At 24.3% G+C, this 24,140-nt stretch overlaps 4 protein-coding genes across 8 annotated transcripts; 2 read left to right on the top strand and 2 right to left on the bottom strand.

The window, feature by feature from the left end:
* The first annotated feature begins 174 nt into the window (after nucleotides 1–174).
* Nucleotides 175–3,234, top strand: LOC122851983 (protein aveugle). Its single transcript, XM_044151530.1, has 3 exons — nucleotides 175–485; nucleotides 558–671; nucleotides 3,058–3,234. The coding sequence occupies exons 1-3, from the start codon at nucleotides 444–446 to the stop codon at nucleotides 3,232–3,234; spliced, it is 333 nt and encodes a 110-aa protein (XP_044007465.1). The 5' UTR covers nucleotides 175–443.
* Nucleotides 3,235–5,673: 2,439 nt separating this feature from the next.
* Nucleotides 5,674–7,250, bottom strand: LOC122860661 (esterase E4-like). The gene is made up of 5 exons (XM_044164568.1): nucleotides 6,879–7,250; nucleotides 6,462–6,798; nucleotides 6,039–6,398; nucleotides 5,803–5,970; nucleotides 5,674–5,705 (listed from the first exon to the last, which is right to left on the bottom strand). Exons 1-5 carry the CDS (start codon nucleotides 7,248–7,250, stop codon nucleotides 5,674–5,676), a joined length of 1,269 nt encoding a protein of 422 aa, XP_044020503.1.
* Nucleotides 7,251–8,122: 872 nt separating this feature from the next.
* On the bottom strand, nucleotides 8,123–17,070 carry LOC122851942 (neuromedin-K receptor-like). 4 transcript variants are annotated; one of them, XM_044151483.1, is made up of 12 exons: nucleotides 17,022–17,070; nucleotides 13,465–13,590; nucleotides 13,249–13,374; nucleotides 12,221–12,370; nucleotides 12,007–12,059; nucleotides 11,723–11,871; nucleotides 10,889–11,010; nucleotides 9,529–9,755; nucleotides 9,228–9,328; nucleotides 9,054–9,144; nucleotides 8,832–8,962; nucleotides 8,123–8,397 (listed from the first exon to the last, which is right to left on the bottom strand). In XM_044151483.1, exons 3-12 carry the CDS (start codon nucleotides 13,349–13,351, stop codon nucleotides 8,286–8,288), a joined length of 1,239 nt encoding a protein of 412 aa, XP_044007418.1. In that variant the 5' UTR covers nucleotides 13,352–13,374; nucleotides 13,465–13,590; nucleotides 17,022–17,070; the 3' UTR covers nucleotides 8,123–8,285. The 4 variants fall into 4 exon arrangements, with proteins under 4 accessions (XP_044007418.1, XP_044007426.1, XP_044007420.1 ...); XM_044151491.1 differs by having other exon boundaries at nucleotides 8,844–8,962; XM_044151500.1 differs by lacking the exon at nucleotides 8,832–8,962 and having other exon boundaries at nucleotides 8,299–8,397.
* Nucleotides 17,071–17,772: 702 nt separating this feature from the next.
* LOC122851968 (popeye domain-containing protein 3-like) lies at nucleotides 17,773–23,617 on the top strand. 2 transcript variants are annotated; one of them, XM_044151512.1, is made up of 7 exons: nucleotides 17,773–20,983; nucleotides 21,058–21,192; nucleotides 21,293–21,474; nucleotides 21,535–21,774; nucleotides 21,855–22,007; nucleotides 22,079–22,223; nucleotides 22,299–23,617. In XM_044151512.1, the coding sequence occupies exons 1-7, from the start codon at nucleotides 20,929–20,931 to the stop codon at nucleotides 22,475–22,477; spliced, it is 1,089 nt and encodes a 362-aa protein (XP_044007447.1). In that variant the 5' UTR covers nucleotides 17,773–20,928; the 3' UTR covers nucleotides 22,478–23,617. The 2 variants fall into 2 exon arrangements, with proteins under 2 accessions (XP_044007447.1, XP_044007452.1); XM_044151517.1 differs by having other exon boundaries at nucleotides 17,774–20,983; nucleotides 22,323–23,616.
* Nucleotides 23,618–24,140: the final 523 nt, after the last annotated feature.

The following is a 24,140-nucleotide window of genomic DNA, read 5'->3' as shown; positions in this document are numbered from 1 at the left end:
CACAATGTACAGCTTTCTTTATGTTATGTAACTTACTCAGTAAATTACACGTAAGTTACACATGCAATATTCTCGGTTAGTATTGTAAATTACCGTTTATGCGTTTAGTGACTTTTGCGTTTGGGCTTAATATCACCAATGTGAATTGTCCTTAATGCACCTTAATGAGACGAGTTATGTTTTGTTGGTTTTGTTGTTAAATAATTCAGATCTTGTGTTTTGTTTGTTTTTTTAATTTCATTTTTGTGTGATATGAATTATTCGAAACAAAAATAGCTATATTTACTTTACATTATATATTTTATACAGAGTAGACTTTAAAAAATTGTTGTGAATGTGTAAATTCAGCTCATTTTATTATGTTAGGTTCTTGTTTATAAATTCAAAAACACTGTCAATTATAAATTATAAATTTTTGTCATAAATTATCATCACAAGTTTTAATGATGGTTGAAGAAACTGTTGGTGTTAACATGAAGTCAAGGGTAATTATTTTCTTTTTCATAAAATTACAATTTCTTCTTCTTTATACTGACAATGCTTTTTTTTTTTTTCAGAGTAAAACTACAAGACCAAGATCTGTTTATTTGTGGAATGTTTTGGATGTACAAAAATGGTTGAGGAGACATTGCAGTGACTATTATCAAATGTATCATGAACAATTCTTATACGTGAGTTTTATTATTTTAATTTGAAACAAAAACATCACACCTCATAATGGTATGCATAAATCAGTCCATACTACCAAAAACGGAGTCAATTTTCTCGTGACAATATACGTATGAAATTGAAAATATCTTTGAGTTGAATATTAACTTTCTGGTTGAACATTACGTTCTACAGTGAAAGTGTCATAGCCCGTTGTAAGCTAGCATTTTTAAAAAAACTTAATCAAGTTCAATCTACAATTCAACTCAATTTACTAGTAGAACTGCATCAATCTGATGACATATTAGTCCAATTATTTAGTAGATTATCTAACTTACTTATTTCATTATGACTTGGATCCAGTAAAGTAATATTTTCCATATATTGATTCAATCCACCAGACATGATTGTTGCAAGAATTAACATATATTAAATGTAAATATTAAATAGTCCATGAAGAATAAGTTCAGCTGTAATCAATTATCCAGCAAACTTGATTGATTATTGATTATCAGTGTTACAACTTTACGACACGTAAATTCTTGATAAATCTGAAATGGAAAACCACTTATGTCCTCGTACAAAAATAAACGATCAAATTTGTTGATAAATTTCAATTTATAAACACGTAAATTAGTTTAATTAATCAGATCAAATGGCGACTTCAATTGCCTGCTATTTTTAATTTTTAAAAAAAATTTATTTTCTCTTTTCTTCTGGTTGGACGCCTAGCTTAGAAAAATATTCCAAGTTTTTATATCTCATACAAACAAATTTTCTGACTCCCTGAATGTTCTCTTTTTTGCCCTCTCACCCCGTTGGGTGGATTGAAAGAGGGTGCTAAGAATACGTAAATAAACTATGTACATATCAATAGAATATATGTATTTATATTTATGATTATATATACATAAGAATGAAAAAAAGAAATTAAAATTTCCCTGGAGGGTTGACACAGTTGCTGTAGCAACTATCTCATGTAACTATTATTATTTTTATTTTATTTATATAAGACCAAAAAACACAGGTGGATGTTGATAAGAAGAATGATATCCGTTCTGTTATAGACACGGGTTTGATTTCCATTTTTATTTTAGCAAAATAAATAAATATTTTCATCGAATATAAATAAAAATATTAGGTCAAATTTAACGGATTTAATTTTTTTTTATATCTATTTGTTTAGATATTAATATTAATTGATTTTTTTATATTTAGTTTATCAATCTGGTAACATGATATTTACTTGAACCAGAAGAAAAAAAAAAAAAACGTAATATAGTAGTTATTTATTGACAAAATTCGTTTGAAAATTATTAAGAATATAAATTCATTTTATCTGATAAAATTAATTGAAAATAAATTATTTTTTCTTTCGATAGTAATAAAAATGAATAGAAACGATGCATCAAATTGTAGAAGCTATTTAAAATGAGTTATGTAGCGATAGTAGTTGTCATGATAGATTATTTATAATCAATTTTTAACGTAAATTATGGAGCCTCCATAAAAACTCATGTTTCTACTCTTTTTTTTGTTTCTTGTTAAATGTATTATTTAACGAGTTTGTAGCTCTCAGTGTAACTTGATGAGTAATTATTCAAAAACAACAAACCAAAGTACTAATATCTGTCAAATTAATTTATGTATAAATGTACAAAAAATAACATTCGTGTAATTAATAGTTGCAAAAATTACATTAACGCCAAAATTGCCTCGGGAAAATAACAAAAATATTCATAAATATTTGTATTTATAAAAAACAATTTTTAAAATTAATTAGCTAATCAAAATTCAAAATTTTTAATTCAATTAAATCAATTTCCATTTTTTAATGTTATTTGAAATTTGAAAAATAAAAAGGTAAGTGATAAGAAAAAAATATCACAGTTTTATTTTGAACACACAATTATTTTTTTATATATTTTTTTTTTTAGTTTAGAGTATATAGATCAAGTACAAACATACTGCAGTATATAAATAACAAAAATATATATATGAGCAACACTCGATAGAATCTGTGATCCTTTTTTACCAATTGAAAAATTTTCAATTTTCAATACTCTGGTGGGATGTCGTGTTGGGTGAAATCGCGATGAGTTTTAAATTATCCTCTAAATCTGGATTTATGTCTAAAAAAAAAACCATTTAATAAAAAATATCTTATAGGTTGAAAGATAATATTTTTATGTCCACAGATATACATAAAAATATATAAATAAAATTTCGAAATATATTTCTCTAGACTTGACATTTTTTTTTTCGACAAACTTTACGACTAGTTTTAGCATCATCAATTTAATAAACCTGCTCATATACATTTCATTCTTTTCATATTTATATTTTATTCAATAATTTTTTCATTGTAGACTAAGATGATGATAAAACTAAACATAACTATTTTTACAGCACGATATAACAGGACGAGTACTTTTACGAATAAACGAAAACATCCTTATACGTTTGGGCATTGTTGATGAAGATCACAGGATGAATATTTGGCGTGAAATAATGAAACTACATCTAAAAACTGATATGTTAGAAATTAGAGATATCGAAAGAAGAAATAATCTAAATTATGATTAATTTATTTACTATTAAAATTATCTTGTAAATTTTAATGACAATAATATATATAATAAATAAATTTTTAATTTTAAAAAGTATTAATTATTTGTTTTAAAATTAATTACCAATATTATTCTTATTTTTCTATTATTATATTTATTTTTTTTAATTACACAGAAGATTCATTTTAACCGGTATACTCAACTCGGCTATTCCCTTGTTTACGCAAACGTGAATAATTGTCAAAACTAATTAATTTATAAATTGTTTGTATTACGCAGCCCTTAACTTGAATCTCGAGTTAATCATTATACAATTTATATTTTATTTACATTAGAGAATGACTTTTTATTGTGCATGTTTATTTTACGTGACCAATGACACACTTGGTTATCAATAAAATATTTTTTTTGATTATTATTACTAATACAAAATTCAAACAATTACGATTGTGTGAATTTATTGACAACAAGTTGTTATTATTATTAATTATGAAATGTATTAATTAACACTTGTGTTTGATTATTCAATTCAAATGTGGTCTACTAAATTGATCAACTGAATTTAAATAATTTTTAAGATACAAATTGAAATTACAATAATTTATCTGCATAAATAACAAAAGGTTGTTTATTATATTGCGCTTAAACGGAATGTAGAGTATTTATTTTATGCAAATTTATATATAACAAGCTTTATTGAATTTAAATAAACACAAACAAATGTACATTCAAATGCACTAACTCACGTTCCTTTTGACTTGTCATATCGACTTGTCATATTGCCTAACTCCATGTAATTGCCTTTTCATATTTTCGTGTGAAAATTATCAATAAAAATACAATAAACTACATATGAGCTACATCAAAGATAATGCTTCAATTATTATGTATATGTTATTAAATAATCATATGGAGTATTATCAAATTAAACAGTAATATATGCTTGACATCATGGTAGTAATAGAAGCATTAAAATTTAATCTAGAGAATAAGTGGATACAACATACGGTCTAGCTTTAACAAGTGTAACTGAATAATATTTTGCTCAACGGTAATGGAACGTCAATAAAATGATTGAAAATATTTAGATAGAAGGCAGCAGAGTAGCAAATCCTTCGACTACTACATAAGCAAATCAATATCCACTGGTTTGTCCTGAATATAATACATTTTCCAATATAAAAATTCTACCAGCCTCTTTTGAATTTTATTCTACATTTATTGTTGTACGTACTGCCAAATAAAATCACCCCAATGTTTAACAATAAAATATTAAATTATAATGTTTTTTTATATTATAAAAAATAAAATTGTTGGACAATAATAAAGCTTATAGGCTTGCAAGTGAAATTACCAAATTAATGTGTAAATTAAATTAAAGATAATTATTAATTACACTAAGATTCTTGTGATTATTTACTCTATATATAACTAATCAGTACAAATTAACAATAAACATAGATTTATTTTTATAAAATGAACATACTATTTACTGAGATTAAGTAGATTCCATGCCAATTACTGAAACAGTCAAGAGATTATTAAGCATCCTAGTAACTTCAATAGTATATTCATTTTCAAGAATAGTTTAATATCATCAGCCAACAAATGAGAGAGGGACAAGTTACAGAACTAATAACTCAAAGCAAACGAGGGTTAAAGTTTGAACCTTCAGGTACCCCAAATAAAGTAAAAAAAAAAAAATTTATATTAAAACATTTTAATATTGTTGCCTTTTCCATAGAAAAATTTATGACATCAGTTAGCAATTTGCTTTTTATATTAAAGAATAAAATAATAATAATTCCAAATTCACTGATTATTTTTTTTTTTTTAATATATAATTGAAATATAACAAATTTTATTTTTACTTGTCAATTTTTTATTTTATTATCTATTTTATTGACCAAAAAAGTAGTTTCAATAGAACACTTCCCCAAAAACGCATTTGTGGTTCTCGTATTTTTTCTTGCAAAGTTATATTAGTTGTGTCTTTGATACTTAGATGTTGATTTTTAGTTTTGTTGTAGGGTTCCCATATATTTGAATTATTTGCATAACTCGTTGTAGGTATTCTAAAACAAAAAAAAATATATTAAACTTTTTAATGCAATTATCATAAAGATTTATATGGAAAAAAAAATGAAAAAAGAGTGTAATTTATTATAACCCAGTAATTGCAAATGAAGCCCATAGCTCAGTGAAAATATCAATCATCATGTCATCATTTTTGTTTAGTTGAATTGTATTTGGAAGTTCATACATATCAGGTGTATGCTTGAATAAATAAATCAAGTCATCCGTATGGGAAACTCCAATATCTTTATTATTTTTTAAAAATATAGATGTTCTACTCCATGTACCGCGATATTCAAAAGAATAATAATAATGAGGGTTAGTTGATCTTTCAATGGCAAGCTCTAGTTGTAATTCTTGAGGAAATATAAATGCTACGTCACTCACAAAGTTTGTAAGCTGTTTCATTGTCTAAACAAAAAAAAAAAAAATTAACATTCTTTTATTTTCAATAAAAGATTAATGAATTTTTTATATTCTTTTATTTTATGATTTTATTAAAATTTACTTGCTTTAGCTATATCGTGAACATTAAAATCTTCAAAATAAAAATCCTTGATACTTTTTGCAATACTAGCAGAATGTCCTTTTGGTATATAAGTGTCGGTTATTAATTTTAAAAATTCATCAAAATTTCCTAACAAAGAGTTATACATTGTCTCGTTTGCATAAAGTACTGAAATTAATTTTGAAAGGTTAAAATTTTATGATTCACAATTAATGGCAATTGAATAAAATACATACGAGTTGTAACAAGAAGTCCTTCATCTTTAACACCACCACTTATACTTGGTAGATCTTGTATTTTACCATCAAGAAGCATTTTAAGAGGAACATCAGTTAAAAAAGCATCCTCATTGTCAGGCTCATCTGTTGGTACCCAGGTTATTCCAGTGAGTCCTTGTAGACCAGTAAATATATTTGAATGAATAATATCAAATACATTGATATTTTGCAAACACATTATAAGATGTTTTGATGAATTTGTTGGACAATTAAATTTTTCTCCAAGTAATGTTGCGTATTTTTTATACGTTGTTGATTCTGCAAATGCCCAAGGACATAATGCACTTCCACTTTGAGCAATATAACGATGAAATAAACCTATAAATAATCAATAACATTTTTTTTCAATATAACTATTTAAATGTTAGCTAGAACATCTACCTTTTGTTGCTGTTGAAAGTACATGAAAATTAACACTAACACCACCAGCACTTTCTCCAAATAACGTAACACTGTCAGGATTGCCTCCAAAATATTTAATATACTGTTGTACCCATTTTAATGCAAGTGCCTGATCTTTTAATCCAAAATTACCCGATGCAAAATGATCACCTGTACTGAGAAAACCAAGTACACCAAGTCTATAATTCATACTGACCAATACAACATCATGATCAAGAAGATAATCTGGACCAACAGATGTAGGTGTTGAATCACCTCTGACAAATGCACCACCATGAATGTAAACCATAACAGGCAACAATTTTTTAGTGTCAATCTAAATAAATTAAAAATTAGTTTAATTCACTACTAAATTATTATGATGATTGTGATAGTACTCTTCATTGTTTTTTTAACCTTTGGGGTGTAGACGTTAATAACTAGACAATCTTCAACACCAACATACGTTCCATTTTCTAATATTTGTGAACAAATTGGACAATCATTGTCAGCAAAAAAAATTCCATCCCATGGTTCAATTGGTACAGAATTTTGAAATCGTAATTCATTAATTGGTGGCTTTGCATATGGAATTCCAATAAATTCATTGATGACTCTTCCATGTCTTGTTGTTGTATATTTTCCTAAAATTTTACCTAAAGGAATTGTCACTTCTGGTTGTACAACAGGATTACTCTTTAACAATCTTATTGTAATTATTATTATTGGAAAAATTGATGTTACAATTAACACCGTTTTGATGGTAGAAAAATTTGACTTATTTGTCATTTGAATACAAGTTGCGTGACGTTTGCAAACACAAGTTAAACTATCACTTTCACATATTTTACCTCATAGCATTATAATGACCTTGCTGATAATAGCAATTCCTGATAAACAATAATATATATATATATTTTTTTTATGCAATAAATACCAGTTTTCAAGGAAATATTTAATTATAATTTTACATACATAAATATGTGTTTACAAAAACAAAAATATTTCACACCAACACATTGATTAAAAAAGCTTTTTTTTTAATTTTTAGTTTTATTGTTTTTTTTTTAAATTTTTCATATTTTTTCAATTCGAAAAAATATATATAAATTATCTTAGAAAAAGAATAATAATTTTTTTTTTTTAATACTACATAATTGTTTTACAAATATCGAGACAATTTTGATTATATGTAAAGTATAAAATAATTATATATAATTCGTAATCACGATATGTGCACAAAAAAAAATAAAACAAATTAAGAAATATTGCCATTTAATTTTGATGATCAATATGATTTTTTAGCAACATTTTAAAGGGTGATGAATATATTGCACATGTAGTTAATAAAGCTGAAATTAAAATTAAACCTTTTTAATAATTGATACTAAATAAATAACTTGTACACAAAAAAAAAAAAAAATGAATATCGAATTTTAAAAATAATATTATTTCATTTTAAGAGATCCATATTGATCAACATATAGGGACCTCTTGTCGAAATGTATTTTGTACTTTTCCAAATGTTATTTTAAACGTAAAACACAGATATGCAATTATAAACTTAAAAAAAAAGATTTCAAGTCATACTTAAATAACAATTATATATAGTTTTATATATCTGTATATTTAGGAAATAATTTTTTTTTTTTTTGTATTCAATCACAAACACAATTCTTCATCATCAAATTTATTTTTGATATTTATGCCTGGAAAAACGTTGAGGTTATTCGTATTGATTTTATTGTTCCCAAGTGTTGATTTGTGCTAAGCTTTGTGTGATGACTACTGATGCAATACTTAATAGTATTTTTACATTATAATTTATGTATCATCACCATTACATGACACTTTTATTGAATCACGCATTGGAATTCCTTGATAATACGATCCACTTGGTAAATAAGTACTTGATTTTTGTCTACGCCAATCATTCCTGTATGAAAAATTCAAATTAAAATAAATAAATTAATAAAATAATTCAATCAATTTTCATACACATCTACTAAAAATACAAACTACATAAAAATCTAATGAAATCAAATTTAAATATTCAATATTTTAAAATACAAATAATATATTTCTTTAAAACAAAACTTGTGGCAATTAATTTTAATAATAAAATGTAAAAGGAAAAGAGTTATACCACAAAGGTCAAACTGTGTTATAGATAACACCTACATTGAAATTTTATCTTAAACATTAAACCTTTATAAATTTATACTTTTCGTTTTCATATGTATAATAAATTCTTTGAAAAGAATTTATTGAATAATCAATTTCAGATTACATATCAATATATCTTTGTACGAATTCAACACAGATAATAATAATAATAATATTTGTAAAAAAAACAAATAAAAGTAGCACCTGAGAATGTACCTAAACGAGGTTCGTGTTGTCAACGTTTTATCAAGATCAATACTATCATTTGGTACACTTGCTGACCATTTTCTTGACCTAAGTGGACATCTCTGTTGGAATTCCTTTTTAAATTTTTCCTTAAATTAAAAATTTAATTAGTATTTTTTATTTTAAAAATAAATAATTATCACAAATCGATAAAATAATGAAATTTTAATTTCAACTTACATTATAAATTCCATAAATAAATGGATTGTAACAACTATTTGACATTGCAAGCCAATCACAACAAAACCATATAATATTAATATATCGATATCTGCAAAATAAATTTTGAAAAAAATATATTCAAGAAACATAATTAAAAGATTTATTTAATTGTTCAGTGCATTTTTATCTTACTCATTAATTGATGGGAAGGTATACTGAAGAACATTATACATTTGAAGTGGTAACCAACAACCAGCAAAAAGTAGTACGACTATAACAAGCATTTTTATGACCTGAAAATAATATATTTGAATGAAACAAAGGTGCAACAATGTTTACAAATGACTTATTAAAAAATAGAAAAGATAAAAAAAATAACTAGAAGATAGAAAAAATTAATTATGAACATGAATTATATTGAATATAAATTTCAGTGTAACTAGTAATAGTAGTGGTTCTGATAGATGATAATAAAAAAAATATATATATTTACCTTCTTTTTATTCTTCATGAGGTTTGCATCACGAGAATCTTGGGCGTTTCCTGGTGCTTTACTCCCCCATAATTTAAAACCCATTCGTGCATAAACACAAGAAATTATTGTAAGAGGTGTAAGATACTGAAGAAATCCTAAGAGAGCACGATAGGTTAACATTGTCCCTTCGGAAACATTAACATTCTGACAGAATGGCTTATAATGAACTGGATCTGTTAAAATATCTAAATAAATTACATAAAAAAAATTCTATTATATAAATAACTCACACGATTTAAAAAAAAAAAATATATATATAGCTATGACTTTTTTGATGCTAAAAATGATAATATTAAAAAATTTTATAAACAAAAAAAAAATATGAAGGATTTAAAATATATTAAAAATTTTTCTGTGTACCAACATTTTCTATCGTAGCAAATTAATAATTATGTACATCAACATTTTTTTTTTTTTTTTTAATTGCATAATTTGGAGATGTATTCGGGTGTAAAAAAAAATAAATTGCATTTCCTAATTCTCTGAGGACTGAGATACATTTTTATTAAAAAAATGCTTTTTTTTTTTTCATTCATTTTGTATATATGTACTCGAATAAAAAACGTATACAAAAAATATAAAAATATACAAGTCAAAATGTCAAGCAAATTAGGATAAATTGTGTATTTTTTTTTCGACTTGAAAAAGTACATGAAAAGTCTAAATTTTCCTTGGGATAATTTAAATTTAATAAAGACATTCTTCATTTCTATCTTATTATCATTATTATTAATATTATTATTACTATTTTTGATTTAATTATTAATTATTATAAAATATAGTAATAATATGATTATTTTTCATGTTGTTGAATTGACAAAAATTGAATTTTATTTTTATAATTTATTTATGGGATATATAAATAAATAAAATAATAATGTATGACAAATGGTTAAATGGATAAATTTAGTGGACATAATAGAGTTAGATCAATATGTGGAAATATTTTTTTTTCTGCTTCGGGCCTTCGGTATATATTCACTATTTTGTCACGCCCGATAGATAAAGTGTAACGTTATTTTTAAGATATTTTTTTGTACAAAAACTACACTGTAAATCATACTAACATATTGACTCATCATAAAATTCAGTTTTTATTATTTGTCAAATATTAAAAAAAAGAAAAAAAGACATCTGTATAGAAATATGCACTGTGAATAAATGAAAAAATAATTTGATAAACAATAAATCAATTCTCTTGTATAGTTTTCTTTTGTTTTTTGTTTGTTTGTTTGTTTTTTTTTTTTTTCAATATACAAATTGGAATACAAAAAGAATGATTTATTGAATTTATTAATTATTATAAAGACAAACTCACCATTAGGATTTTCTGGCACAAAAACTACCCTAGATGCTATTGCCATTGGAGCTGCAAGTGTTCCACTTATAAACCAAATACCTCCTATTACAATTTTAGCACGTAGTTTGCTTGGTCGTGCACTGTTAACGAAATTAAATCGATCACATGTGTTATGTATTTTCACAAAGAAAACAATAAACGAATAAAAGAATTAATAAGTGACAAATTTACAGTCTAAAAATTTTCTCAATGAAATTTCATTTTGTTTGGTCTAAATATATTATTTTTATGTCTTTCGTAATTGCAAATATAAACTTACTTACTTATTTGTTAATTTTTTAATTTGTTTATACATTCAGATAAAAAATTATCATAACTGGTAAAAAAAAATATATTTCAAGAATATTTTACTTTATAAAAAAGTTCTACTTCATTTTAAATACACATGATAAATATTAATTTAAAAAAAATAGTTTTTATTATTCAACGTACGTGATGTACACTCAATAAATTATTTATCGATAACAAATATTTTATAATGAAAAATAAAAATTTTTTTTCTATGCAATCACGTCTGTGAAATATTTAAACATAAAAATTCTTTTTTTCCAGTTATGAAAAATTTTTTTATCAGTAGTTTTTATATGTTTTAATATATAGAAATGAAAAAAAATAAATGTAGATTATATTTATACTTTAGAATACAAAATTTAAATATATTATTATTTATTAAATATATAATTTATATTTATTTTTTTCCCTATGGGTATATAGATATTTTTTTTGTGTATTAAACTTCTGACTCGAAGGATCAAATTTACTCTATAATATTAAAAAAATTATGAAACTTACCTCAGGGGTTTAAGAACAGCCCGATGTCGATCTAATGCGATTGCAGTAAGTGTAAAAACAGATACATTTACACAAACGACTTGAACAAATGGACAAAATGGGCACATAAAATGTGGTAGATTCCATCTTTGTAATAATGCTGCTTGAAACTAAAAAAGAAAAAAAAATATACACACATATGTACAGTATAAAAATGGATTATTTAAATCAATAATTTATAAATTGAAAATTTAATTGACTTATCAATTTTTATATATCTATAAAAGTAATTAAATAATTTTTACCTGAAATGGAATGGAAAAAAGTCCAATAACGATATCTGCAAGTGCTAAATTTGCTGCAAGCATTAAATTTTTTTATAATCAAATATCGTATAAAAAAATAATCGTTTTTATAATAACAATTTTAAATAGTAAAATGAAAATATACATACAAGATATTATAGAGTTTAAACAGATAATAATAGAATAAAATAAAAATAATATTTATTTATTTTACCAATAAAACAATTTGTGACGCTTTGCATTCGTTTTGATGTAGCTACAATCCACATTACAAGAGAATTACCAACAACTGCAAGAAATGATATACTTCCATAGCAAATACTCAGTAGTATTATGATCCCAGTTGGAACATCATAAAGTTCATCTAATTCAACATAATAAAAAATAAATTGCATATATGAAAATATCAATCATAAAATTTAATGAAACGTAATTTTATTTTTTTCTATGAAAATTTTAAATAAACCTTTTTTTTTTTTCGGATATTATATTTAGTATTCTTTCGGTTGAATATATTATTCTATATATGGTAGTTGAATTTCTTTGAGTGCTTATTATTTTTGAGGAAGAAAAAAAAAATCACAGAATGTATGAATAAAATAATAAAAGAAAAAGGGAAAATAATACGGATAATATGATAAAAATTCTCTAAAAGTTCGAAACCCACAAAATGACTGTAATATCTAAGAAATATATTCTGGATTTCATCATAACGCTTGTTTTTCATGGTGAATAATTTTATACGCATCTAAGCTTTATTATTTTTTTTTTTTTTTAGCTTTTTAAAAGTATAAATTTTTAGTTTGGCACATGGTAAATGAAAAATTATTAATTTATTAAATTAATATTATAACATTCTTCAAATGTCAAAACATAAGAATTTAATATTTTTTTTCAAGTAAGTTGATTATTCAACCACCCAACACATTTCACATCACTAAATTTACTCCAAAATTATAGAAAAAAAAGTTGATAGATTTGAATAATTTTCAATGATTTCCAGTCTAATTTTAACAAAGAGAGACGAGTAATTTTAAAAGTAATTATATCTTTGTATTTTCTTATGTGTTAAAAGCAAATAAATGTAAAAATTTCATTTCAATATGTTCAACACTCAGAATTTTATTTTCAACATTCTCATTTTTTTATGTACTCCACATTTTTTCACTATTTTTTTTTTCCAAGTGTGTTATTTTTCCTATTGAAAATTATATTTAAAAAAAAAAAATACTTGTCACGTACCTGCATAATCATATTCAAAAATGTTGCTGTTGTATTCTGAAGTTAATGTGATCATTGATGGCTTTGTTTGGCCATCTTCTGTTGACCACAATGTTTTATTCATTTTATAAAAACACTTTTGTTGACCTCAAACAATAAAAAATAAATTTCATATAATAATGTGACTTCTAGTATTGTCGTATGTAATAAAATTACTAATATTATTAATTTATTTACATCGATAAAAGTTGTAACTATCTATATTTTTTTAGATAATTTCTTTACTTCTCTCAGCAGTTGTCTCATTTGTTGATATTTCCAAATTCATAATTCCACTTGTTTTAAGAATTTCATTGATGTTTTCTGTGATAAAATTTGATAAGTTTTATATATATTTTTTTATACATAGTAATTATTTATATATGCTAATAGAAAAAAAAATGAAAAATAATTTTCTTATTTTTTAAGAATATATAAATTTATTACTTTATAAAAATATGTATTTGAATATTTAGCTAAAAGTTATTACTGTTGTATAATAATACAATAATTTAATTCAAACTTTGATTTTATAAATTCAATGAAAAAAAAAAAGAAAGAAACCTTATAAAGGTTTTGTGATTTTATAAATTTATAACTTTTTTTTTTTGCAATTATTTATTTGCACACATGCAGACCCAAACTTTTTTTCATTTTGCATCGATTTATATTTTTTTTTTTTATCCACAATTCTTTGGGCTTTTTTCACTGGAGCAGTTTTTTTTATTTTCAATATATGTTTTCTTTGAACCTTTATGAAAAATTATTTATTGACATACAGATATACATACATAAAAACTACTGTTTAACATAAATAAAAATACTACCTTTTGACATGAAAGTTTGTGAAAAACTTAGTCGTATAAGATAGATACATAAGCAATAGAATAAAAAAAAAAAAAAAAGCAAGCTATGTGTCCTTTTTATTCTTTCTTAATTCACAACGTTTATCATCTACCCCATATTGTATTAAGCTTTCCAACGGCTACCTTCCTACTCCCAAAGGAATGAATTTTTCTTTTTTTTATTTTTTATTTTATTCCCTTTTTACCGCCCAAGAAAATATTAATTGTTTTACTGATATCTTCATTTACTTTTACTTATACTTTCTGTATTCGTAATGCGTCAGCGGTGTTTGGGTTGAGGATCATTACGAGCGTAATCTTTCAAACCCAAATAAGGGCACTAAGTTAAACTGAACAATATGATGGCTATCTATTTAATAACCTCTAATATTGTTGAAACGCGATTAATCAAAAATATTGTTTAGACAATGAAACAGAATATAATTAAACTTTTAATACTATTATTGTTATTATAATATTTTTTTTATTATTTATATAAGATAAATAGATTAGAGTAAAGTGTGAAGTTAAAGTGTCCAGTCCAAATGACCAACTGGTACATGAAAAATCACATCAGTGATTGCTGGAAGGATGAAAATATGTTGATATTGATAATTAAATATGCGAGATTTGTTTAGACTAATCTGTGAAATACTTGTTTTGTTGTCAATCCAGAGCTTTTGTCGTGTTTTTTAACAAAATTTATTAATCAAAAATTGATAATTACCGTGGCTTTATTATTGTTACACGTGTAACAAATTAATATAGAGAGAAAAAAGCAAAATAAAACACAAAATAGAATACCAAGTGATAAAAGTTTTTGGGGCAAAATGTAAATATAAAAATATTGTAAAAAAAAAAGCTTTCGTAAATCTGGCGCACGATTTACTTGTTGAAACTTGAAGTTATGACTCTTAAGAAAGTCTAAAATTATATAATGGCGTCGTTTTAATTTGCAGTTAAAAAAATAAGGGTTAAAATTTTTATTAATTTATATTTTAACAATTTTTTTTGGTTGATTAATTTTTCTTTTAATTTAACGAAAAACTATTTAGCTACCAAAACAAATTTAACTTGAATTTTTTTTTTTTTTTTTTTTTGCCAAGAGTATCAGACCGTTTATGATTGATTGGTATTTTTTTTACGTCTGAAATATTCAATAATAATGACAATTATTCTTAGACTTTTACAAGATATAGCTTTAAGCCCGAACATGACTTAATCAAACTTATTCATTTGTTTGAAAGAAAAAAAAAACGGCTATTACTCGATAAAAACATGTCAAAGTTGTTAAAACCTTGAAAATTAGGTGGATTTAAGTTTTAAAAGTAAACAAAAAAAAGATTCAATCAAGTATTTTTTGAATAAACATAGTTATCAGTGATAAATAATGTTAAAAATATATATCAAGACAAATGATAATAAAATCGCATGCAAAATATCAAGACAATAAATTTTGATATTTTATATTTACAATATATAAATAGCTTAAAAAAAATTTATATTGTCTTGTTGCTTTACATGGACAGCATCACTTTATCGATAAAAAAATGAACTGTATATATATGTATATACTGTAAATTAAATCCCAAGACATGTAAATAAACATCTATAAATTAATGCTAAATGATGCTATGACCAATAGAAATTTAGAAAATATATTTAAGAAGATTTTAGAAAGTTAAAAATTCTATCTTGCCAAATTATTGTTTTCTATAAAAATAAATAAATAAATAAAAACAACAGACATTACATTTATAATAAATATAAAAAAATAAAATTTTAATTATTAGTATTGTAATTAATGAAATTAAAAACATCAACTCTTTTTTTTTTTACTCTATTTTGCAATATCTATATATTACATTGATATACACTCAGACTTAAACTCAAGACAACTTGACACGGTAAAATTAACACCTCTAGTTATTTATTCCAACATATGTATTTTCACTTCAAAATGTTTTACTAACAATTTAACGATGCTAATTAAAATAAATAAAGTCATTGAAAGTACAACTCAAATATACACCTCGTGATCAAAAAAAAAATATGATTTTTATTATATTTTTATACTTGAATGATTCATCTTATTGTATTTTAATAATATACAGCTTTGTTTTGTTTTATTTGTGTTAAATATTCGCTTTGTAATTTAAATGCACCTTGTGTTTATTTCAAATATGTTTGATGTATGAATAGAAAGTAATATGTAATTGTTTTCTTAAAATAATGAGATACAAAATCAAATGTGATTGCTACTAACGTGAATCTATATTAGTTTCTATTTTATCTCTTACATTAATACACATGATGATCAATCAAAAATAGATATCAAAAAAAATATAAAAACAAATCATAAAAAATACGAAAATAGTTATTTAAGTTTTTGCAAAATTAAGAATTTTAATTTTCACACTGATTATATATATTTTATAAATTGTGTATCATCATTCAAATTATTAATGTGCTTTTTTGAAATTTCATATTGTCGCTAATATATCTATATATTTTTTTAATCTTAATATATATCCATTTTTTTTTTTATCATAATATATACGTTCTAATGCATAAATCAGTTTTGTGAATGCTACTAAATTATTCTTCTAAAAAAAAACTCTGTTTGTATATTTTATATTCTTGATAAAAATATTTATCATGATACTATATTATAAATAATATAATAATTGACATTTTAAATTATTGAAATCTTTTATGCCATTTAATTATTTAAAAGTTTTCAAATCAAAATTTTAGATATTTCTTTTTTTTACGTTTTAAAATTCGGTGCAATTTTTTGAATACACTCATTCATAAATAGTTGCATGTGCACATGCATAGAAAAAAAAAACATATATATAGTAAATTTGAAAATAAACTTTTACAATTTTAAACTTTAAAAGCACAAACCTTTATTCTTGATAGTAAAAAAAAATAATATTAAAATAATGTCTATTTTCTTTTTTCATCACTAACATTTTGTCTTTTTTTTTTTTATAAATTTTCAAAATATAATAACAGTAACTGACATTTTTAAATACTTTAATTCATTTTTAAATATTTAAAAAAATTTCACAAATTAATAGTAATTTATTTTTGAAATAAATAAATATAATAATATTTTATCAATGACAATGTTACTTTTATAAACTTTATTTTTTACACGACAAATAAAAGTATACACGAGTAAATGCTTTCGGTTTAACTGTGGTTGCTTACTGTGTCATAATGTGAAACGCGTTTTTTTTTTTTTTTTTCCTTTTTCGATGGGTGGTAGTGATGTTCAGTAAAGGGGAAGACCTGCGCCTTAGAGACTGATACATATCTAGCAAATAATAATTGTCCAATTCTCTATAAATTGTAGTGATATATATATAAATTTCATAAATTTAACTCCTTCCCACTGATGGTATCGTATTTATAATCCATACAATGATTAACTTAATGACAAAGACCGGATAATCTGGATAAGTCTTCAAAGTTTTTATTTTTATATATATATTTTTTTTTTATACGTCTATTGTTATTTTTTTATATACATATTTATATTTATTATATTATAATATTAGTTTTTTTTATTTATTTTTATTTAAGTCAATTATTTTTCATAAAATGTACTTTACGTGGTGATTAAAAAAAGTATTATGTGGTTTTTAAATTTTTTTAATAAAAAAATGTTTTATTAATTTTTTATTTTCCTTGTATATTAATTTTTTTGAATTTTGATATGATACCTCAGGGAAATCATGAAAGTAATACTTTTTAAGTTAAATAATTGCAAATTAGGCAGGAGATTTCTCTGAGCTCCCTTTTGTAACTTGGTATAATATCACATATAGAATTATTCACGTGTCGACACATGGATTTGTTCGAAACTGGACAGTGATAGCTAGCCTAGGCAATTTTATTGTTTTTATGTTTATGTGTATATTTAAACTCACAAAAAAGATCAAGCAAAATAAAATTATTAAACTTTAATGTTTGTTGTTTTGGTATAAAAATAATTTCTCTGATTAATTTTGTTTTTCTTTGGATTTTTCACTGTTTTGTGTGGCAGGTTTGAAGAAATACGAGTAAATCGAATAGAAAATTCACTTTAATTTTTTCCTGATTTAAAACAGATTTTATTAAAGTAAATTGGAGAAATTATTTTGTGATGATATGATAATCTTGATTAATTATTCTAGCCCATTACACTACGGTGAAAATAATTGATTCGACTTATTATTTTGATAAAATGTAATGAATAGTTGAAAAACTAAAGTAAACTTCCTTTAAATTTTCTTTTTCAAATGTCGTTTATATATTGTCACAAAGGTCTCTTGGAAAAATAAACAGTATCTATAGATTTATCAAGAGATTTTTGAGACAATAGACAAAAATTGTTCCGCATATATGTCAAGCCAACATAAAAGAAGAGTAGGTGTGTGCAAGATTCTTATCTATATTCACATGGCAATTTTTGTAGAAATAAAGTCCAAATTTGAACGTAAGATTGTGAAGGAAAAATTTACAAAGACATAATCATTTAAATATCAAAAGAAGTCTAATGAAAACATACAATCTCATGAAGTCATTTATCCAGTTGAGTTTATAGGAAATTACAAGAAAATTACTTCTAAAAAAAGAACAATACTATTTCGCAAGTCATACTATGTAATTTTGCTTTGAAAAAATTTCCTGGTCATGCGGAAACACAGTTGGGGACATTAAGTATTTTTTTTTTTTTACTTTTATTTCTATATGACGAATAAAAATTCTGAATAAGATCTCATTAAGTACAAATAATTTTTTTCCAACAAAAAAGTAGTATAAAAAAAATAAAGTGACAACTAAAAAAGCAAAAGATAAAAGTATAAAGAAAACTGCTGTCTTCAGTCACATTTATCTTTTCAACTTATTACAAACCATAAACATTTCCTATATTTTTCAAACTTTTTAGAATCAACAAATTGACACAGTTTCTCAGAATGAGACTAGAAATATGTTGATATAATTCGTTTCCGGTAAAAGGAAATTACAATTTACAAAAATCACTGATAAATATATTATTTTTTATTCAATATCCCAAAGGTCATTCCTATACAATTTAAATTATACGTTACAAATAGATTTCATTAGTGATTTTTATTTTATTTTTTCAAATATATACTTGTCAGTTTGTAGCATCACCAAAACAACTCTTCACATTTAATTAACAATTCGAAGAGCTTTATGTTCGAAATACCTAAATAAATGTTTAAGATTATTTCATAGAACAAAGTTTAACTCAAAACAAAAAATTGTATAAATGTTATTTAATGATCTGTGGTTTACAGTCCGAATGATTTTTGGCAATGTACCAAATTAATCCCTGTTATTTTTCAATAATTCATTTCTACATAACAACACGCAATATATAATTCTCAACGTATATCTGATCGATGATATACATGTACACTGACTTATACTATTACTTTTTCTATAAAAGTTAACAAAGCTCTTAATATTATTTCTAATATATAATCAATTACATACACGTGACATGCAGATATCTGAAAGAAAATCAAAAGTATATATATTACAACACAAATTAATAATTAAAGAAAAAAAAAAAAGAGGGAAAAACTAAATTGAACATTTTTGTGTTAACGAGCTCCATCTGTTTTATCTTTACTTTCTTTTTCTGTTGGCTTAGCCCACCCGCAAAGATGTTTAGACAGATTACGTCACTCCCACTGTACATATCACTGTACGAGTAACTTTTTCGGTACAATTTTATTGCAAAAATCCAGTCAATCAAAATAAACAACCTAAAACATGTGTATGTAATATAGATATATATGTATGTGCTCATTAAATGTTACATTAAACCACGAATATATTAACACACTTTTTTTTCGTGACCAATGGGTGTTATTATTAATTAACCTTATTGCGTTATGTTTTTTTTTTCAGACAGTATGAGACATTATTGCTTTTTTTTTTAGACGGCTTTCCCTTTGCTCTTATTCTTGAGTTAATAACATTTATTATTGTCATATCTAAAAGAAAATTTTGTAGTGCGTTTTTATGTTATTTTTATTAGAGATCGAACTATATAGTTTGAGTCGAAATAACATGAAGAAGGTCGATTGTAAGAACCAAAATATAAAAAATAAAATCAATACTACTGGACTGTCCAGTTTACACGTAAGCAAGAAGAATATATTAAATAGATTCAATGGTAATTTTTTTTTGTTAATTTTCAAGATCAATGATTGTCATTTATCACCTACAAGATCTTTATTTTAAACGACCCTATTTGTGAAAAAACATCAATTAAAAAATGTCTGTCTGTATAAACGTAGTAGCCAATTATCAATTAGTATATAATTGTTGATTAATTGTTATTACATTACATGGCCAGTTATTGAAATTCATCAACAAAATAAGTCAACACTTGAAGCAACTCTACTGCAAATAAAATAAATTGAAATAGTTTATCTGTTATTTCGCGCATATAACAGTTAATTATCAAATAGTATTTTATTTTTTTAACGCTAAAATATTGAAAATAGTATCATGCTGTTATCTCGTTATCAAAAATTGTCGTCTTTATCATTTCTCACATGATAACTTTACGATATTCCACTTGTATTATTTTCTATTTTATCATAACAAGGAAGAGAATCGATTGAATATTGAAGCATGCGTCCTTTGAGAACATTGAGGTGCGCATATTTCACCCCATCTTTTTATATAAGGGTGTTTTTCGATCAAAACAAATCAGTCGGTCAAGCCATGAAGTGACAACAATCCACATGTCAAATATTATTCTTATTTTGATACATTAAAAATGAGTCCCATGCCGGGTTATGAATCATTAATAAGCTACAATATCACATCAATAAGTAAGTGAATTTCATAATTTTTTTATTTTCATATTTAATACAATCAATGTAACATTTAATTTTTTTCATTACAGCAAATCCAGGACTTTGTATATGGCAAGAACCTCAACATATACTCTTTCAACTGGCTAATTTTTGTTTTGCTTTGTCTTATTCAGCACCTTCATCTAAAAAAGGAATTTTGTTTATGCATTCAATTCTCATCGTTGGTAAGTTTTATTAACAAATTAAATATTTATTATAATTATTTGATGATCAGATGATAAAAAAATAATAATACTAATTTGCTTTTGATTAAACTGTTGACAGGTTTTATTCTCTTATCAGGCTGGGCATGGCATGTGATATGTGCTCCAGATATTTTTTCATGGAATTTTAGTTTTCTTTTGTTAAATATTGGTCAGCTAGTGTACATTGTTTATCAAATGCGACCAATAAGATTTGATCCTGAACTTGAAGAAGTTTATCATACACTATTTTTTCCATTTAAGGTAATTATTAATATAAAAATTTCATTATCAACAGTCTAATAGGTTTTTTAATTTATACAGGTATCACGTTCACAATTTAAAAGATTAATGGCACCAGATTTTGCTGTAATAATGTCTCTTCATGCTGGTGAAGCTTATGCAATACAAAATTTAACTAAAACAGATAGATTAGCTTTATTACTAAGTGGTAAAGTTAATGTTCTCAGTGAGTCAAATTTTCTTCACCCAATTTTACCATGTGAATTTTTAGATTCACCAGAATTTGAAAGTTCACGTGCATCAATTGATGATAAATTTAAAGTAATTAATCTTTGTTTGAATCAATTTTTTATTCTATTATACTTTGATGGTATTATAAAATTATATATTATTAAATTTAGGTTTCAATTGTTGCTGCAAGTTCATGCAGATATTTGTACTGGCAACGTACAACACTTGAATATATATTAGCTAAAGAAACATATTTAGCAACAGTATTAACAACCCTGATTGCACGTGACATTGCTACTAAATTATATACAATGAATAACAAGGTAAATTAAAAAACAGATCATTTCTAAAACTAATAAATTTTTGAATTTTAATCAATCATTATTTATTGCAGATCGTAACAGATAAAGGATCACATTTGGATATAAGATTACCGTCAATTAGTGCTGGTCATGGTAAAAGTGGTGAGTATAGAAGTCCACGCGCATCACGACAAGCATTGATACGTCGTAAAGATAACAAATTAGCCAACAATAATGGCAAGTAGTTTTTAATAATTATATTTAATTATTGTTAGTTTTTTATATAAGAACTTATTGGATTTATTATTACAGTTTGTGATGATCTAATGTTTATAGAACGACAAGGAAATAATCTTACTAAACTTGGTGCACCAAGTATGGAACCACTTCCAGAACTTCCATCATGTGATGACTTAGCATCAAGTGGAATTGAAAGTTGGCTGGATTCATCTAGTAAATATCATAGCTGTGAAATTGTTGATGAAACGTAAAATTAATTATATTTATATATATTTAATAGTAATTGATCATGAAAAAAAAATTGATCTCATAGTCTTCCGGATTATTTTTATACAAATATTGGATAAATTAAATGTACAAACACCGTTAATTGCACATGAAAATCATGATATAGTGTCAAAATATATAATTAGATGTAAGAAATTTTTGTTATAAAGCACAAATAATGCTCGTAATCTCGTTTGATATACACAATTATTATAACAATAAAGTTGTTGATTATTCATGTTTGACAATAGTATTTTAATTTTCAAGATAAAAAAGGATGAAAAAAACCACACCCATATTTTTGTTGACTTTGATACTTTTACTAGCTTTAAAAAATTATAAAATTACAAAGGTTTTTTGTAGCAAAGTGTTATTACCCAGGCACTTTTGTCATTAATATTTAAAAAAGTAAAAATTGAACTTTGCATGCATAAAATATGATTTAAACTATAACTATAGTGTAGAATATCTAAATTTTAAATAACTATAAATTTATGAGAATGTATCAATATATTATGAATGATATTTTTTAGAACCAAGTGTGCATGTTAGTAAATAGTTATTTCATAAGTAGTGATGATCGGTGACCCGAGAAAAAACGAGCAAAACCGAGGGAGCTTGATCTACTCTATCAACTCAAGTTTATATTTTCATGTCATTGACTACAATTTTTTTTTTTATTCTCTACACTCTTGTCCATCCAATAAATATAAAAAAAAATTGTTTATTACCATAGCAACATACCACATGGGTTATTTTTTAGTGCTTAACTGTCCAATTGGATTTCAATCTTGAAAATAACGTATAGACATAAAATACAGAACTTATACGTTCTATATTTTTATCATTCAATTTTTTTAATAATATACTTGGCTAAGAGTCGTAGAATAAAAAAAACAGTTGTGTAAGCATGAAAATAAAATTTCGTATGCGTAAATAATTCACCCTTATCCAAAGATAATAATGATTTCTATAGAAATATATTTAGTCAGTCACAAGAACGGTTTTTTTTGAGCTTATCAATGACTCAATGACTCAATTAAAAATTTGAAATATTATTAAACATTTAGTTGACGAAATAAAAATACTTTATATCTACAGCAAACTCCTAAATTTATTAAAATATTAAAAAGCTTGAAAAATGAAAGCAAACAAATTATTTATCGATGATTTAAAATTGAAAAAAATTTAAATAGAAATTATTATTTAGAAAAAAAAATACCTATCACTCATTGATAAGACTATCACAAGGTATATGTAATGTTAATTTTTTAATCAGTGCTGCCACCTTTGTTTGAGGGCGTGGTGCAATTTTTTATGGAGGGTTGCGAGGGTTGCTTTAGTCGAGAATGAGCATCGGTTCGTGGCACACAGCTCAATAACACTAAACGTTAATTATTATAAAATCTTAACTTGTTAATATGTGGGTAGAAATTTATTGAGATTATATAAACACAAATCTGTACCTTACCTCTTTCCTCTTGTCTAACCCTAGTCCCTTTTTCCCCTCCCTTTACAATTCTCCTAACCCTAATCAAACAGTTTATTTTTCTACCCCCTTCACTACTCCAGAACTCATGAACTTTGAAGACAAACATAGAGGGCTGATCGTAAACAATGCACTATTTGTATGATGTTGCATTTGAA

The sequence above is a fragment of the Aphidius gifuensis genome, linkage group LG1 (assembly GCF_014905175.1).
Source record: "Aphidius gifuensis isolate YNYX2018 linkage group LG1, ASM1490517v1, whole genome shotgun sequence".
NCBI classification, from domain to species: domain Eukaryota; kingdom Metazoa; phylum Arthropoda; class Insecta; order Hymenoptera; family Braconidae; genus Aphidius; species Aphidius gifuensis.
This window is presented reverse-complemented; position numbering and strand designations above follow the sequence as displayed.

What these genes read in the sequence shown, in the direction of transcription:
- LOC122851942 (XM_044151483.1), bottom strand. Translation starts at nt 13,351, where the DNA reads ATGAATAAAACATTGTGGTCAACAGAAGATGGCCAAACAAAGCCATCA. An exon ending in GCTGTTCTTAAACCCCTGAG is followed by an intron (nt 11,011 to 11,722) that starts GTAAGTTTCATA and finishes TTTCGTTAACAG; the next exon opens with TGCACGACCAAGCAAACTAC. An exon ending in ACCTTCCCATCAATTAATGA is followed by an intron (nt 9,145 to 9,227) that starts GTAAGATAAAAA and finishes TTTATTTTGCAG; the next exon opens with ATATCGATATATTAATATTA.
- LOC122851983 (XM_044151530.1), top strand. Translation starts at nt 444, where the DNA reads ATGATGGTTGAAGAAACTGTTGGTGTTAACATGAAGTCAAGG. An exon ending in GTGTTAACATGAAGTCAAGG is followed by an intron (nt 486 to 557) that starts GTAATTATTTTC and finishes TTTTTTTTTCAG; the next exon opens with AGTAAAACTACAAGACCAAG. An exon ending in ATCATGAACAATTCTTATAC is followed by an intron (nt 672 to 3,057) that starts GTGAGTTTTATT and finishes CTATTTTTACAG; the next exon opens with CACGATATAACAGGACGAGT.
- LOC122851968 (XM_044151512.1), top strand. Translation starts at nt 20,929, where the DNA reads ATGAGTCCCATGCCGGGTTATGAATCATTAATAAGCTACAATATCACA. An exon ending in GCATTCAATTCTCATCGTTG is followed by an intron (nt 21,193 to 21,292) that starts GTAAGTTTTATT and finishes AACTGTTGACAG; the next exon opens with GTTTTATTCTCTTATCAGGC. An exon ending in CAATTGATGATAAATTTAAA is followed by an intron (nt 21,775 to 21,854) that starts GTAATTAATCTT and finishes TATTAAATTTAG; the next exon opens with GTTTCAATTGTTGCTGCAAG.
- LOC122860661 (XM_044164568.1), bottom strand. Translation starts at nt 7,250, where the DNA reads ATGACAAATAAGTCAAATTTTTCTACCATCAAAACGGTGTTAATTGTA. An exon ending in ACTTTCAACAGCAACAAAAG is followed by an intron (nt 6,399 to 6,461) that starts GTAGATGTTCTA and finishes GATTATTTATAG; the next exon opens with GTTTATTTCATCGTTATATT. An exon ending in AGGACTTCTTGTTACAACTC is followed by an intron (nt 5,971 to 6,038) that starts GTATGTATTTTA and finishes AATTAATTTCAG; the next exon opens with TACTTTATGCAAACGAGACA.